At 36.5% G+C, this 13,956-nt stretch overlaps 1 protein-coding gene across 5 annotated transcripts in view; it reads left to right on the plus strand.

Annotated features, from left to right (window-relative positions):
* Ptprz1 (protein tyrosine phosphatase receptor type Z1) overlaps window positions 1-13,956 on the plus strand; it is a 174,416-nt gene that overhangs the window by 86,414 nt on the left and 74,046 nt on the right. For all 5 annotated transcript variants that reach the window (XM_045160208.1, XM_045160209.1, XM_045160211.1 and 2 more), the window contains exons 5-8: window positions 1,663-1,758; window positions 2,852-2,918; window positions 9,408-9,565; window positions 9,708-9,858. In XM_045160208.1, the coding sequence (XP_045016143.1) occupies window positions 1,663-1,758; window positions 2,852-2,918; window positions 9,408-9,565; window positions 9,708-9,858 (472 nt within the window). The remainder of the gene's footprint in view (window positions 1-1,662; window positions 1,759-2,851; window positions 2,919-9,407; window positions 9,566-9,707; window positions 9,859-13,956) is intronic.

A 13,956-nucleotide genomic window follows, 5' to 3' on the forward strand; every position in this document is an offset into this window, starting at 1 on the left:
AAGACTACAAGATGGCATAGTCAGGATTATTTTTCCAACTTTGTAAAGCATAAATGTGAATAATGATAGGGAGCACAGTGTGCAACAAATGAGCTAGGCTCCACCCTGAGGCACGTGACATTAATTTGTCTAAGCTTCAATTTCTGTTCTATGAAACCGACATTATGAGAGTACCAGCCTTATGAAGTTATTATGAGACTTAATGAGAAAATAAATTTATTACACCTAAAAGCTAATTGAGAGAAACCACAAATTGTTAACAGCAATTTTCTTGGATTGATATAGCACTATAAACACCTTTTATTTTCTCCTTTTAAAATCCCCATTTTTTTCTAAATTACCTATAATGACTGCATTACTTTGTGATTCAAAATAGTTATTAATAATTAAAAGAATGATGGAGAGCAGAGCTATGAAGGGGAAAGTGGGGGAGGGAAGGGGAGGGAAGAGAAATACCATGGTTTGTTGTCTGTAAGTATAGAAGTTGTCAATAAAATATATATATGTATATATATAATTAAAAAAAGAAAGAAAGAAAAGAGTGAAAATTTACAAAAATATAACATAAAAATAATAATAATTAAAAAAATCAGGTGGGTTATATGCTAAGGAACTAAAAAGGCTTTTTTAAATGAGGCTAAGCCCACTCACGTATATGATTATTATAACTAGAAGGTTATACCTAGGAGCTGCATACTGAACATCCTTAAACAAAATCATGTTTATTAAATTTGATCTGTCAAAGAAATAAAAATCATCTCTTTAAACAAATAATGTCTTAGCTTTCTCACAATATTGTCTACTTTTAAGAAGACAAAAAAATTTAAAAAGCTATCAAAAACAAAAGCCCTGTCCAATCAAAATAAATACTAAAGAACTTCTGCACTAAATCTCAAATTGTTTTAATTGTTCAAGAGCCTTACAAAAGGTTTTTTTTCTTGTATTTTTTTTTCTGTAGCTTTTAACAAGCATTTTTCATGCAATTATGCAAGCAAAATTTTAAAGGCACATCCTTGATGTCTTTTCTTTTCTTTTCTGTTTTTAATTTAAATTGGTCTCTCACATCCCACAACAAATTCTTCAACATTCTCTCTTAAAATGATATGGGGGACAGAAAGCAATTCCAGCCACCATTCATTCCTCCACAGATTATTCAACGTTCCTGGAAGTAGCCTTTGTAGCCTTAGAAAAGACATGTCCACTCAAGAAAGAATGAACCCCATGTTTGCAAGAATTTAAGCAAACTAGCTAAACTAGCCTTGATATCTTATTTTTCCATTGTTATCTTTTTTATTTCTGTTTTAATTTAGCATGCAGATATTTAGGTATCATTCATTCTGGCAACTTCAAATAAAATTTGTTCTAGTTGACTATCCCGTCTCCCTCCTTTGATGATTTGTGCATTTGATAATTATTCTAGTGAATTATTTCTATAATGTCTTTTCCTGTTCTAGATATAATTTTGTATTTCTTTTCTTACTGATCATACATTAATTATGTATACTTAGAACTGAGAAAATATTTGGAAAATATAGACCATGTAGAATTACACAGCCTGCAGATTTTTAAATAAAATCTATCAAGCTAATCAGTTCTATCAAGTCCTTGATCCCTCTTGAGAAGCCTGTGTGTATAATAAAACCATCACCATTGCATTTACAGATGCAGATCTACTGCTTTGATGCAGACCGGTTTTCAAGTTTTGAAGAAGCAGTTAAAGGAAAAGGGAGGTTAAGAGCGTTGTCCATTTTATTTGAGGTAATTTTTATGCATAGATTTACAACTAATGTAAGCCATTTGTATTTATTTTATTTTATTGTATTGTATTTTTGAGGCAGGATCTCACTCTAGCACAGGCTGACCTGGAACTCACTCTGTATATATAGCACAGGATGGTGGTCCTCCTACCTCATCCTCCTGAGTACTGGAATTAAAGATGTAGGCTAACATGCCTGGTTCTGATTCCTTTTTTTGTTGTTGTTGTTTTTTAGTCTTGTACTCAGGTACTCAGTGAATACATTCGAGTTGGTACCATTGTTAGCCTCCTACCTGTCCTCCCGCCTCCACCTGGACCCTCCTTGTTGGGGTTACCCATCAGTTATGGGTAAGAGGAAATGTCTCTGTGTATCATGACCCAACATGTGGCTCTGACATTCTTTCTACCCCCTCTTCCGCAAATTTCCTTGAGCCACATTGGGTTCATTTTAGGTCTGCTTCAGAGATGAGGTCTTGGGAGCCTCTGTGTCTCTGGATATCTGATTTGGTAGGAGTTGACTGTTCTCTGTGTTGATCTCCTGCACCCTTGTGCTAGTACCAGGTTCACCAAGAGAACAGCACACTTGCTTGTTTCCCCAATTATTCCTAGTTTCATCTGGGGCCCTTTTTCTCTTTCCTTTTTAATCACATGAAATATTAATGTTGAATATTAAAACATACATTTTACAAACTGAAAAGCTCACAACTACAGTGATAACTGGTGAGCATTTTCAAAAGGAGTTATTCCTCAGCTGGTATGTTGAAAAGAAGAGCCATACTCATGAATTTGATTAGTTTCTTCCAACTGGAGCTAGCTATTCTATGAGTGCCCAGATGAGCTCATTTGTTTATGGAAAATGTCATAATTGATAGTAGCAACTCTAAATCATAGCATTTTAAATGTTACTTTTCTCAGTGTAAAATATATTACTTGATTTTTGTTTGTTTATTTTAGTTGATTTTACCTTGCTGTGGAAAAAAAAGTATTTAGAACACAATATTATTTATACTTAATATGGAATTCATTGATCTTTACATTCTTATTGAGTAGTCAGTTGTTTGATCCTGTTTTAAGTGTGACATTCTTATCCGACAGGTTGGAATAGAAGACAATTTGGATTACAAAGCCATTATAGATGGAATTGAGAGTGTTAGTCGCTTTGGTAAGCTACATAGAAAAGATACTTTTCAAGATTTGGATGCATCCTGATTTTTACTGTATGACAAAATCACTTTTTCTAAAGAGCAAAAGGGAATATATTACTTCTCAAATTTAATGCATGCATCTCACTTAAGCCAATTTATCAGATAATTTTGTGATAGAAAAATTATAAAATATTAATATAAATTAAAGGCTGAACTTTTCTCAATTCATTCTTGAAAATAATCTAATTATGTGTTTAAGAAATTTATTTGCCTCTGCATTGCATGTCCCTTTAATGACTGACTTCTAATATGAAGCCAACTAATTTTACAAAACTTAAATCATAAAGTAAAAAAGGAACTCAAGTTAAAATCCATTCCTTTGAGGTTTTCTGATGAGGAGGTAAGATTTTTTGCAGGAAGATGCATGTACCTGCTTACTATCTCATGGATCTTGTGCGTTATAATAGCAAATGCTTTTCACATCATTGGCAACAGACTAAAAGCCTATTACTACTATTTTATTTATATTAAGCACCCACAAAAACTATACTAGTGCACCTTCGGGTTCTCATTTTTAAAAATGAAGATTATTCCTCTCTTGGGAACAGTAAATTTTGAAAGCAGATGCTCGACCAAGGATTGGTTCGTTGTGGTCAAATACATTTGATGATCAGAATTGACTACAATTTTCAGAAGCCAGGAACACATGAACTCCTGCAGTGGACTTTTCAATTTTTTTTTTAAAGATATAATCAAAAGCAAGGTGAAGCTGACATCTACCTCAGCCGATCTAATGCAAAATTCAGCATTGAGTACCATCAGCCACACTTAATTCTCATTAAGTTAGAAATTAGATTCTATCCAGGCCAAAGGAAGATATCTATGTTGAATTAAAGCACTTAAACTTGTGTAAAATATGAGTTTAAAATATTTGCAAGCTTTCCATCAGCCTGGAGAGGCAAGGAAAAGAGATATCAATACCGGGTTGGTAACCTTTTTCCACTTTCTTTCAAGATCTTTCAGTTATATTGTGCACATGAGAATAACTCTACTTATGTTCCTTGACACAGGTGTTTGTTTTGGAATCACTTGTCTATAACCCAAGGAAGGGACTTCATCATAGCTCCTGCTGCCACATAGTACTCCCACACACACACACCCAGACTGTGATTCGCTAGCAGCATGGTTCTGCCCACAGCTTGGCTCTTCATGTGGAGACACAGTAGTGTCTTGAGTGGCTAGGGACAGATGCTGGTCTGCTGTCTTTCCTTCTTTTGTCTGCCCAGCTTCTTATATACCAGCTGCTCACCTTTTATGTCATCAAAGCCCCAAATTGTCCATATCTACCAACTCCCACTACCAGTGTAGACATAGAGGACACGGAGTTATACAGCTCATAGGATTTATATCCCAGTCTGTTGAGAGAGTGTGCTGTACTACATTGAGGAGTGTCATGTTAGTTATATGTCAGAACACACACAGAATACTTGCCACCTTGATTTGAATGTTTGCCTCTTCCTAATTAAGTTAAATCATTCTAAACTTAAACAATTAGATTTTGATAGTTCTAGAATTACATCTAGATCACGTTCAGAGCCTAGAAAAATCCCTGTGTACCCAGTAAATTAAGCTTCCCAGTTTTGACTGCCTGACATTGTTACAATGACCTGAGGATTGAAGGCAGCTCTGGAACTGCACTCAGATTTCCAGATTTGTTCTATATTCTCCCTGTAAGGTAAGTTATTCAAAAATGACACTGCAAATACCATTCAGAATAGAATATCACGACGTGAACTGGTTATTCATTTCCTGTATCCCTCTCCAAGAGGCATTCCTGCTTATTTTCCATTATCTCTTCTTTCCTATTTTTCTCTTTCCTTCCATCATTTCTACCCTATGTTAAACATCACACTATCAATGAGAGCAAAGTGATGATTTTACAGTAATACAAAGATAAGCTATTATTATTCCCCAAGCAGAGCACACAGAAAGGAGATTTGTTAGTTAGCTGCCAGGAAGAGACACATCCAGGTAATATTATTGGTAATTCTCAAATGGAAGGTCTCTTCAGAATGTCTTATGGTGCCTTCTTATTCACAAATGGAGCCTGGAAATTTGTATACTGAACAATCCTCACAGGCAGCTTTGATGTTACACTTTAAGAATCATTATCTGGCTGGGCACAGTGGCACACGCCTTTAATCCCAGCACTCGGGAGGCAGAGGTAGGAGGTTCGCCATGAGTTTGAGGCCACTGTGAGACTACATAGTTAATTCCAGGTCAGCCTGGACCAGAGAGAGAACTTATCTCGAAAAAACAAAAAACAAAAAAAAAGAATCATTGTCTGGGCTGAACAGATAGATTTGTGGTTAGGGTGCTTGCCTGTAAAACTAAAGGACCAAGGTTTGATTCTCCAGGACCCACATAAGCCAGGTGGCACAAGGTGGTGCATGTGTCTAGAGCTCATTTGCAGTGGCTGGAGGCCCTGGCACACCCATTCTCTTTCTCACCACCTGTTTCTCCCTCTTTCTGTCTCTCTCAAATAAATAAAATTTTTTTTAAACTTTTAAAAATCATTATCCTAAGTAACAGTTGGTTTTGAGTACCTAGTAACTCTTCTCCAGTCCTTGGGTGCATTGTGATCTTTATTTGGTTGGTCCCCTCCCCACACATCTTACCGCAGGGAAGGATCTGAGCAGTTGTCTGCTGAATCATCTATCTAGATTTCAGGGAAGAGTGATTGGCCTCAAATGAGGCATTTGCTCAGATGTGATTCTGTCTCATGTGATTGTTTTCTACAGATGAAGCTCATAGATTTTTTTTGTGTGTGTGTTGTTTTGTTTTGCTTTTGCTTTTGCTTTTTTTGAGGCAGGTTTTTATTCTGGACCAAGTTGACCTGAAACTCACTTTGTAATCCAGGCTGGACTCAAATTCACGGCAACCTCCAGACCCCAGCCTCCTGTGTGCTAAGGTTAAAGAAATGTGCCACCATGTCCATCTCATGGATTATTTTCAAAGTCACAAATGTCACTGTACAATTATAGTTGCCTAATTATATAACAGTACTATAATCAAGGGGTCTTGTGATGTCTGGTCAGAAGTGTAGCATAAACATGCAAATAGCAGCCACAAACAACAGCAAACAGCATGAAATTATGGGCATATGCACCAAGAAGATTAGATTGGATTCTATATTAGAGAGAGAAAAGAAAAATCAAAAGTTCTTTCTTTTGATTCTTTTTGTTTTTTCTTTATTTTCCCCTTTCATTTCTGTCCACGTTTTAAGGACAGTCTCTGCTCATGCCCTTACTAAGTCTCAAGCCTTTTCCTTCCCGTCCCTTCCCTGGCCTCCAGCTCTTCTGGCAACCACCACTTCCTCCCAAGTGGTCAATTTCTATCTTCTTATTCAATTAGTACATTCCACTTTCAGTACTGCAATTTAAATTTTGTATCTGCCAAAAAAAGGAACAAGTTCATCTACTTATGGTTCAGATGGAGGTGACTTAGTCACAAAAAATTTCAGCGCATGAATCTGGAAACTGGAAAATAGTCACAAATTAAAAATAAACATTCTCCTCACTTCCTAAGAACTTGAACCTGTATTTGGATGATCTTAGCTTGACAGAGGAAGAAAGTGTGGCACATTGTAGAAGTCTATAGTTAATTCATTGACCCAAATATTCCTTGAGCTCATTAATGGAATAATATGAGACTTAAGTTGATATATGTGATACTGTCAATTCAGCCATCTAGGTTTCTATTTCTTTCTCACTTTTAATTCATTTAATGTGTGTGTGTGTGTGTGTGTGTGTGTGTGTGTGTGTGCACGCGCGCGCGCGCATGCATGTGTGCTCATGTTGTGCATATGTGTGAGGGCAGGTGTGTGCATGCCCTGGTGAATCTGTGGAGGTCCCAGGAAAACTCAGGATGGTCCTTGCCTTCCATTTTATTTATTTATTTATTTTTGAGTCGGTTTCTAGTTGTTGTACATGGCTCCTTTTGCAAGCTTCTAGGATCCTGACTCTTCCTGCTTTCTCATAGTAGACCTACAGACTGACAGAAGCCAACATACCACAGCTTCTGTCTTTTTTTTGCGGGGGGGAGGGGCGGGCATGGTATATGAACTTGGTTGTGAAGAACTGGGTAACAATTGCTTTATCCACTGAGCCATCTCCCTAGCCTCCAGGATCCTATTTCTAAGATTCAGTCTTTACTTCAAACTGAAACTAGTTACCTCAAATTTCAGTTATTCATAATACTGGTGAAAACCTTGAAAAGGCTTCATTTTACTGGGGCTCGTACTCATGTGCCTCACCTGAAGATGCATTTAAAAATTTTAAATGTATATGCCTAGGTAGGCTCCACTTGTAGAGATTTTATTTCTAGTAATGTAAAGTCTGTGGTTTGATGTTATTTGAAAGCTCTCCAGGTGATGCTAATAAGGCACCACCTCATTTAAACTAAATTGGCTTCAGGAATTACTGGGTAATGACCAAAATCTCCCAGACAGGGCAGAGGACATGCATTGAGCTGGGTAGTTAGAAGGTTGAGAAAATGAATGAGATCTAGCTGGTCAACAAATTATTGCATCTAGGAGTGAGGGCAGGCACATAAACATGTGGCCGTGGCACTGCTCACTGCTGTAGACAAGCACTGCTGGAGAAATGCAAACCAGAAAATGTAACAATTATGTTAGGCACAGTGCAATCATATTCATATACAAGAGTATACATTTACAGACTATATATGCATATGTGAGTACATGGTCTTCAGAATGTATCATTAACTCTTTGATTTGCTTTTTTACTGTCTTAATAGTGACTTTTTTTGAATAGCTCTTGAACATAACAGGAATCATTTGTTGGTTATTTTTCTTTTATAATTAACTCTTGTGTGAGTGATGCTTCAGAAATCTCAGCCTCCTCATGTGAATATAACTTGCTATATTATATTCTAAAGGTGTCCATTTGCTTTCATATTTACACTGGTTAGAATTGTTAGCATTTGTAATCTAAAAAAGGGAGTCAACGACTGAAGGTGCAGTTCAGTGAATAATCACAGGCTCAGGATGCACGCACAATGTACTAGGTTTGATCTCTAGCATTCAAAAGTGAATAAATGAGTGAATGAATGAACAGGAAGTCAAGGTTCACTTTTTTCCATTGAGCATAGCCAGTCAATTCAGCACTGTTGATGGAAAAGACCAACAATCCACAATATCTAGTAATTTTCAGTCATAAATCAAGTGACCATGATTGTGTGGATCTGTCTTCTCTCCTCCTGCTTGGTGCTCTTCGCTTTGTACAAAGATATCTCTCTCTCTCTCTCTCTCTCTCTCTCTCTCTCTAGATTTCCACAACTTTATATGATAGGTATTCCTATCTGGTAATGAAATTTCCCCAGCTTTTTATTGTTCAAGATCATTTTAACTTTGGATTTCATTTAAATTTTCATTATCAATTTACTTAGCACATACTCATATACATACCCTCCTGGAATTTTGATTAAAATTTTATTGAACCTAAAAGTCAATGTGTGGAAAATCAACCTTGTTCACATTATTGAATTTTCTTACATTTTTTAATGTTTCATTTCATTCTTTCAAGATTTTTCTTCAATATAGATACTCCATTTCTCAGATTTTCTTATATTTGATGTCTTTTGTCATTTTTATTGATCTTGTGTATAGTGACTGCTAGATTCATTTATGAATTACAACAGTTCTTAGTTCATAAATTTTGTTTAAAATTTTTGCTTAGTCATGCTATTTGATTATTGTCATGCTGTCATTTATTCCTATACAGTTTTTATAATTTTGTTTCTTATTTATTTATTGAAACATTGAGTAATTCAAGATGGCCTTTAACTCATGCTTTCCCTCTTCAGCCTCCCAAATGCTGTGATTATAGGCTATGTTACCATAACTAAATCAGTTTTACATCATTTTCTTACTGACTGCACTTAATGTTTTGTTTTTTTTTCCTTCATATTTACTGTTAACTTGAAGTGGGTATAACAGGACATCCTTGTGTTATTCTTGATATCAGTAGATCATTTTAAAATATGGCGCTCATTATAGGCTTTTGAAAATAATCTTCATCAGAATAAGCTTCTGCTATTGAATTCCTTGAACTGGAAATGAATCTTTGTATCTTTTAAACTGCTGTCTACTGAGATGATGTTATATTTCCATTATCTTTTATATATAATATTCTTTTCAGCATCATGTTACAAGATAAGACATCCAATAGTATAGTAATAATATTTAAGATAATTTTGGGTATGTCTGATTTGTCATAGATGTCATGTATGTATGTATGTGTGTGTGTGTGTGTGTGTGTGTATATATATATATATATATATATATATATATATATATATATATATATATATATGTATTCTCAAATTTTCAGTTCTGACTAAATAGCAAAGCATATGTACTTGTTTCATAATAACTAAGTTCAAGTGCTGAGATTCTAGCTGAGCTGTATATTATTACTTTGTAGGGAAGCAGGCTGCCTTAGATCCATTCGTTTTGCTGAACCTTCTGCCAAACTCAACTGACAAGTATTACATTTACAATGGCTCATTGACATCTCCTCCCTGCACAGACACAGTTGAATGGATTGTTTTTAAAGATACAGTTAGCATCTCTGAAAGCCAGGTAATCTTGAGAGCTCATATAAATGAAGTCATTTGAAGCAATTTAAAGGAATTATCTCCAGTGTTGCTATGGAATATCTGTTTCAAAGCATTTACTGATGCCATGGAAGCAAGCATGTTAAATGATTTGGTCTTCTTTCTAGCTGGCTGTATTTTGTGAAGTCCTTACAATGCAACAGTCTGGGTATGTCATGTTGATGGATTACTTACAAAACAATTTTCGAGAACAGCAGTACAAGTTCTCTAGGCAGGTGTTCTCTTCATATACTGGGAAGGAAGAGATTCATGAAGCAGGTATGTATTGAAATACTTTTCTAAACCCATTTTCACAGACTCAATATATGTGGTATAACAGAAAATATTTAAGACTTAGAGTGTTTGAAATGTTTTAATTATTTCTAAAGCAGTAGGCAAACAATTCAACACCCCAAAATATTGGTTACCTATAAAATGGGAATTTTAAAAATCCATGATTCCTCTGTGAAGTATTCAAGAAAAAAAGATAGAAGAATCAAGTTTTTCAAAACCCAAAATAATTAGCACCAACACCACATAACTTCCTCCAAATTCACTTTATAGCATGTGCCTGGTCTAAAAGCCATTAAAGAGAAGTTCATAAGAAACTGCAGTATGTAGATCTTAAGAAGATCACTTGTGTCTGGAGAAATGGGGCTCCTACTAAAGAACTTTATTTGAACTGAACCTTGTCATAAGCTTTGAGTGTTGAAGTGCATATGTCTTTTCTGCTGGCCCCAGGAGAAGACTCTGGCACTAAACATGAATTGATATCATGACACAGAATTTTTAACAATTTAAAATGTCCTCTCCCCAGTTTCCTTCTTTGGAAGGAAATAAGTTTGTCTTTGGTAGACCCAGCCAATAGAGAAATGGCAGAGGTTGGGGTCCTCTGGAATATTACATGTGCCTTTTGTAGATGACATGAGTCAGGAGCCTTTAACAATATCCAAAGGACTCAACTGGATGCAGCTGCTTGTCCTTTTCTGACTTCACCAAGGTTGTACTAGTTCACAATGAAATATTTGGAGGGGGCCTTTACTTGGGGGAAGGGAGGAGCTAAAGCTTTCCCAAGTAGATGGTCATCTTTGATCTCAGGCCTGCACTCAATTATCTTTCATGAATGCATTAATTTAATAATCAACTTCTTTTGAAGATTAATCTTTAATACTGGATATTATTATTACTTTAATCCAATGTTTATAAGAATTTCTTTCCCATCCACAACAAAAAAGATTAGGACAACAATGACAAATAGCTAACCAGCTATATTTAATGTGACACTAGTTTTCAAATTAAGTTGTTCCAAGGAGATGAAGAGCATTTATATTTCACTAAGCAATACTAAATATTATAATAACCTACTTAATTAAAAAAATAAACAATTACAATTAGTTAGGAAAAAAGACATTGGATATATTTTCTCCTTTTTTAAAAATACAAGAGGCCAAATAATAAAATTTCAGCAATGTCTTTTTATTTTTTCATCAATTACATTTTATTAGAATCCTTCAGTGGATCCTCATTTCTTTGTGAATAAAATCCATACTGTTTGCAACTTGATATAGGACCAGTCTGGTGCTTATGAATCCTAGAGCTTACGTCTACCCAACCAGCTTCTTCTCTCATACCAAATGCTACAAGGACCTCTGAATATGGAGTACCACATTCTCACAGATCATATTTAAGATACTATTACCTCTTAATGGCATGATCTTCCCTACTGTGTCCATGGTTGGCCTCTTCCTTGTTCTTCAAGATTCATCAGGCCACAGTGGTCTCCACTGAGAGACCATCTCTGACTCATCATTCTTTCAATCATGTCTCTGGCCCAGGCCCAGGCACAGGAGTACACATTAAGGAGGCACCATAGTTATTGATAGCATTCAAGATAAAATATGCTCTCCTGGATTCATGCAGTATCCCAGGTAGTCCATGCATCAAGTTCATATGAGTGGCCACACTATGGTCATTGCCTGTATACATGGCTCCCCTGCTATACCTCATCCCCATGACATCAGTCACTAAGTCTTTTCTCTTTTTAACCTCCATTGTTAATACAAACCAAAGTTCTTATTCACTAAATATTTTCTACCTGTCCAAAAGAGTCTATTTCCGTAATTAAAACATGTCAGGTAATACCGGATGGGTATTCCCTATACTGTTTAATATGTAAACTCACTTGTAACTCTGAATTAATGTAGGTCTATTGCTTTCACAGTTATGTGTTAAAGGCTCAAAATAATTGTTTTTCTTTTTTGTTTATTTTTATTTATTTATTGGAGAGCAACAGACAGAGAGAAAGAGGGAGAGACAGAAAGAATGGGTGCACCAGGGCCTCCAGCCACTGCCAAGGAACTCCAAACACATGTGCCCCCTTGTGCATCTGGCTAATGTGGGTCCTGAGGTATCAAGCCTCGAACCAGATTACTTAGGCTTCACCAGCAAGCACTTAACCACTAAGCCATCTCTCCAGCCTGTCAAAATCATTTTTAAAAGTACATAATAGCTACCAAGTATTACATGAGTTTATCTTTTCTTGAACCAAGGTGTATTTTATTTAAATCTCACATCACCCATTTCATGATGCTGGCCACAATTTTATTGTAGTATACTATGGAAGCTGATACTGAGTACTTTCTGGTTTACATAATTAGAAAGGGATGGAGTCAACATTTGAACCTATGTCTCTAATTTGAAAGCCTTCCAATGCTATCTCAATTCTTCTTGATGTTATAAAGGAACATAATGTTTTAATAAAATTGATGGCCATGAAGTTAAAAATAAAACAAAAGCTATTGGCTTTTGAGGGAGGGCTTTGTTTCTTTTAAGGTCAAACTGAAACACCAGTCTCCAAACGACTCAGACTTTGGAGTTACAGTGGATATATGAGGGCCCCAAAATCCAGGAAAATAATTTTCCTGATTGACAATTGTGGGAATCAGTCTTATGTCTATAGATTATATGATATGTTGTTGCAGTATCTCACATCCCTGGGACAGCACTCTTATGACTATCAGGATAATAATAAATATTTATCACTCACTTGTGTTTTCTGTAGTTTGGTCCCTAAATAATTAGAGTTTTAGAGCTAACTAGGGAAAAAAAAGGTATGGGAAATAGACTCCCTCATTCCAATTAGAGAAGCCTACAGGTACAGAATGTATGCCACAGGCCACTTTGTTGTTTTGTGGACTTGTTCCTAGATACACTGTTTCCCCAGCTTCTTCAAGCAAGGACGACCACAGCAACCGTCTTGGGATGTTTGGGCTGTGACTAGATGTCTGTGGGCAAGGGGCGGTACGAGGGACTACATACTCAACAACTCACCAAAACATTTGCATGTACTTTAGAATACATTGTTTAGAAGATATTATTCCTTTATTAGAAACAGCAAAGATTCTCAAAATAGGACTTGTTTCTACAGTTTTGTGTCTTTAAGATCAGCTATTCTTATTCCAAGGTCTTGTCATCAGAAATGTACCCTCCTCTGCAGTCTCCATCGCTGGGCTTCAGGACCCTGGCCTCCCTCCAGTGTTCCCTTGATCCCATCCCTGTCTTTATGCCCTTCCAAGGTGGAAGAGAGAGCTTGGCCTCAGGTCCTGTTGTCTACCCAGTCCTGCTCCAAGACCCTCAGTGTTCTCTTATCAAAGGAACCTCTGTCTACTGAGATTCACCCCTCACTAAAGGGTCAGACTTTATAAAGAGCACGTTTTTCTTCTGGTTACATAGAGTTCTGGGTTGTTTGTTATTTTAAAACTTCATGAGGGCTGGAGAGATGGCTTAGCGGTTAAGCGCTTGCCTGAGAAGCCTAAGGACCCCGGTTCGAGGCTCGGTTCCCCAGGTCCCACGTTAGCCAGATGCACAAGGGGGCGCACGCGTCTGGAGTTCGTTTGCAGAGGCTGGAAGCCCTGGCACGCCCATTCTCTCTCTCTCCCTCTATCTGTCTTTCTCTCTGTGTCTGTCGCTCTCAAATAAATAAATAAAAAATTTAAAAAAAAAAACTTCATGAAATCTGCTTATTAGCAAACACGGGTTATGTCTGTTGGATGGTCTCATTTATACAGTTAAATATTCAGTCAAATATCATTTGACATATGAATTACTCCATATGCCCCCACTCTGCATCATATTCATTTCTCCATCACTGAAGACAATTCTTTATGCTGGACAATCATGGCCCTTTACCCACAGGCAGGACCCTGTATTTCCCATGCCTCACTTCAGTGGCCTTTGTGCATTCGCTTCACTTTCTAGGTAGATTCCCATCTTACCAATTCAGTGAATTAGCACCTGAAAAAGTCCCTGTCCTATAGACAGAGCCCTCTGGCTTCTTGACAAGTGAAGAAAGAATGGATGAATGGGTCAAGAATCATT

The sequence above is a fragment of the Jaculus jaculus genome, chromosome 10 (genome assembly GCF_020740685.1).
Source record: "Jaculus jaculus isolate mJacJac1 chromosome 10, mJacJac1.mat.Y.cur, whole genome shotgun sequence".
NCBI classification, from domain to species: domain Eukaryota; kingdom Metazoa; phylum Chordata; class Mammalia; order Rodentia; family Dipodidae; genus Jaculus; species Jaculus jaculus.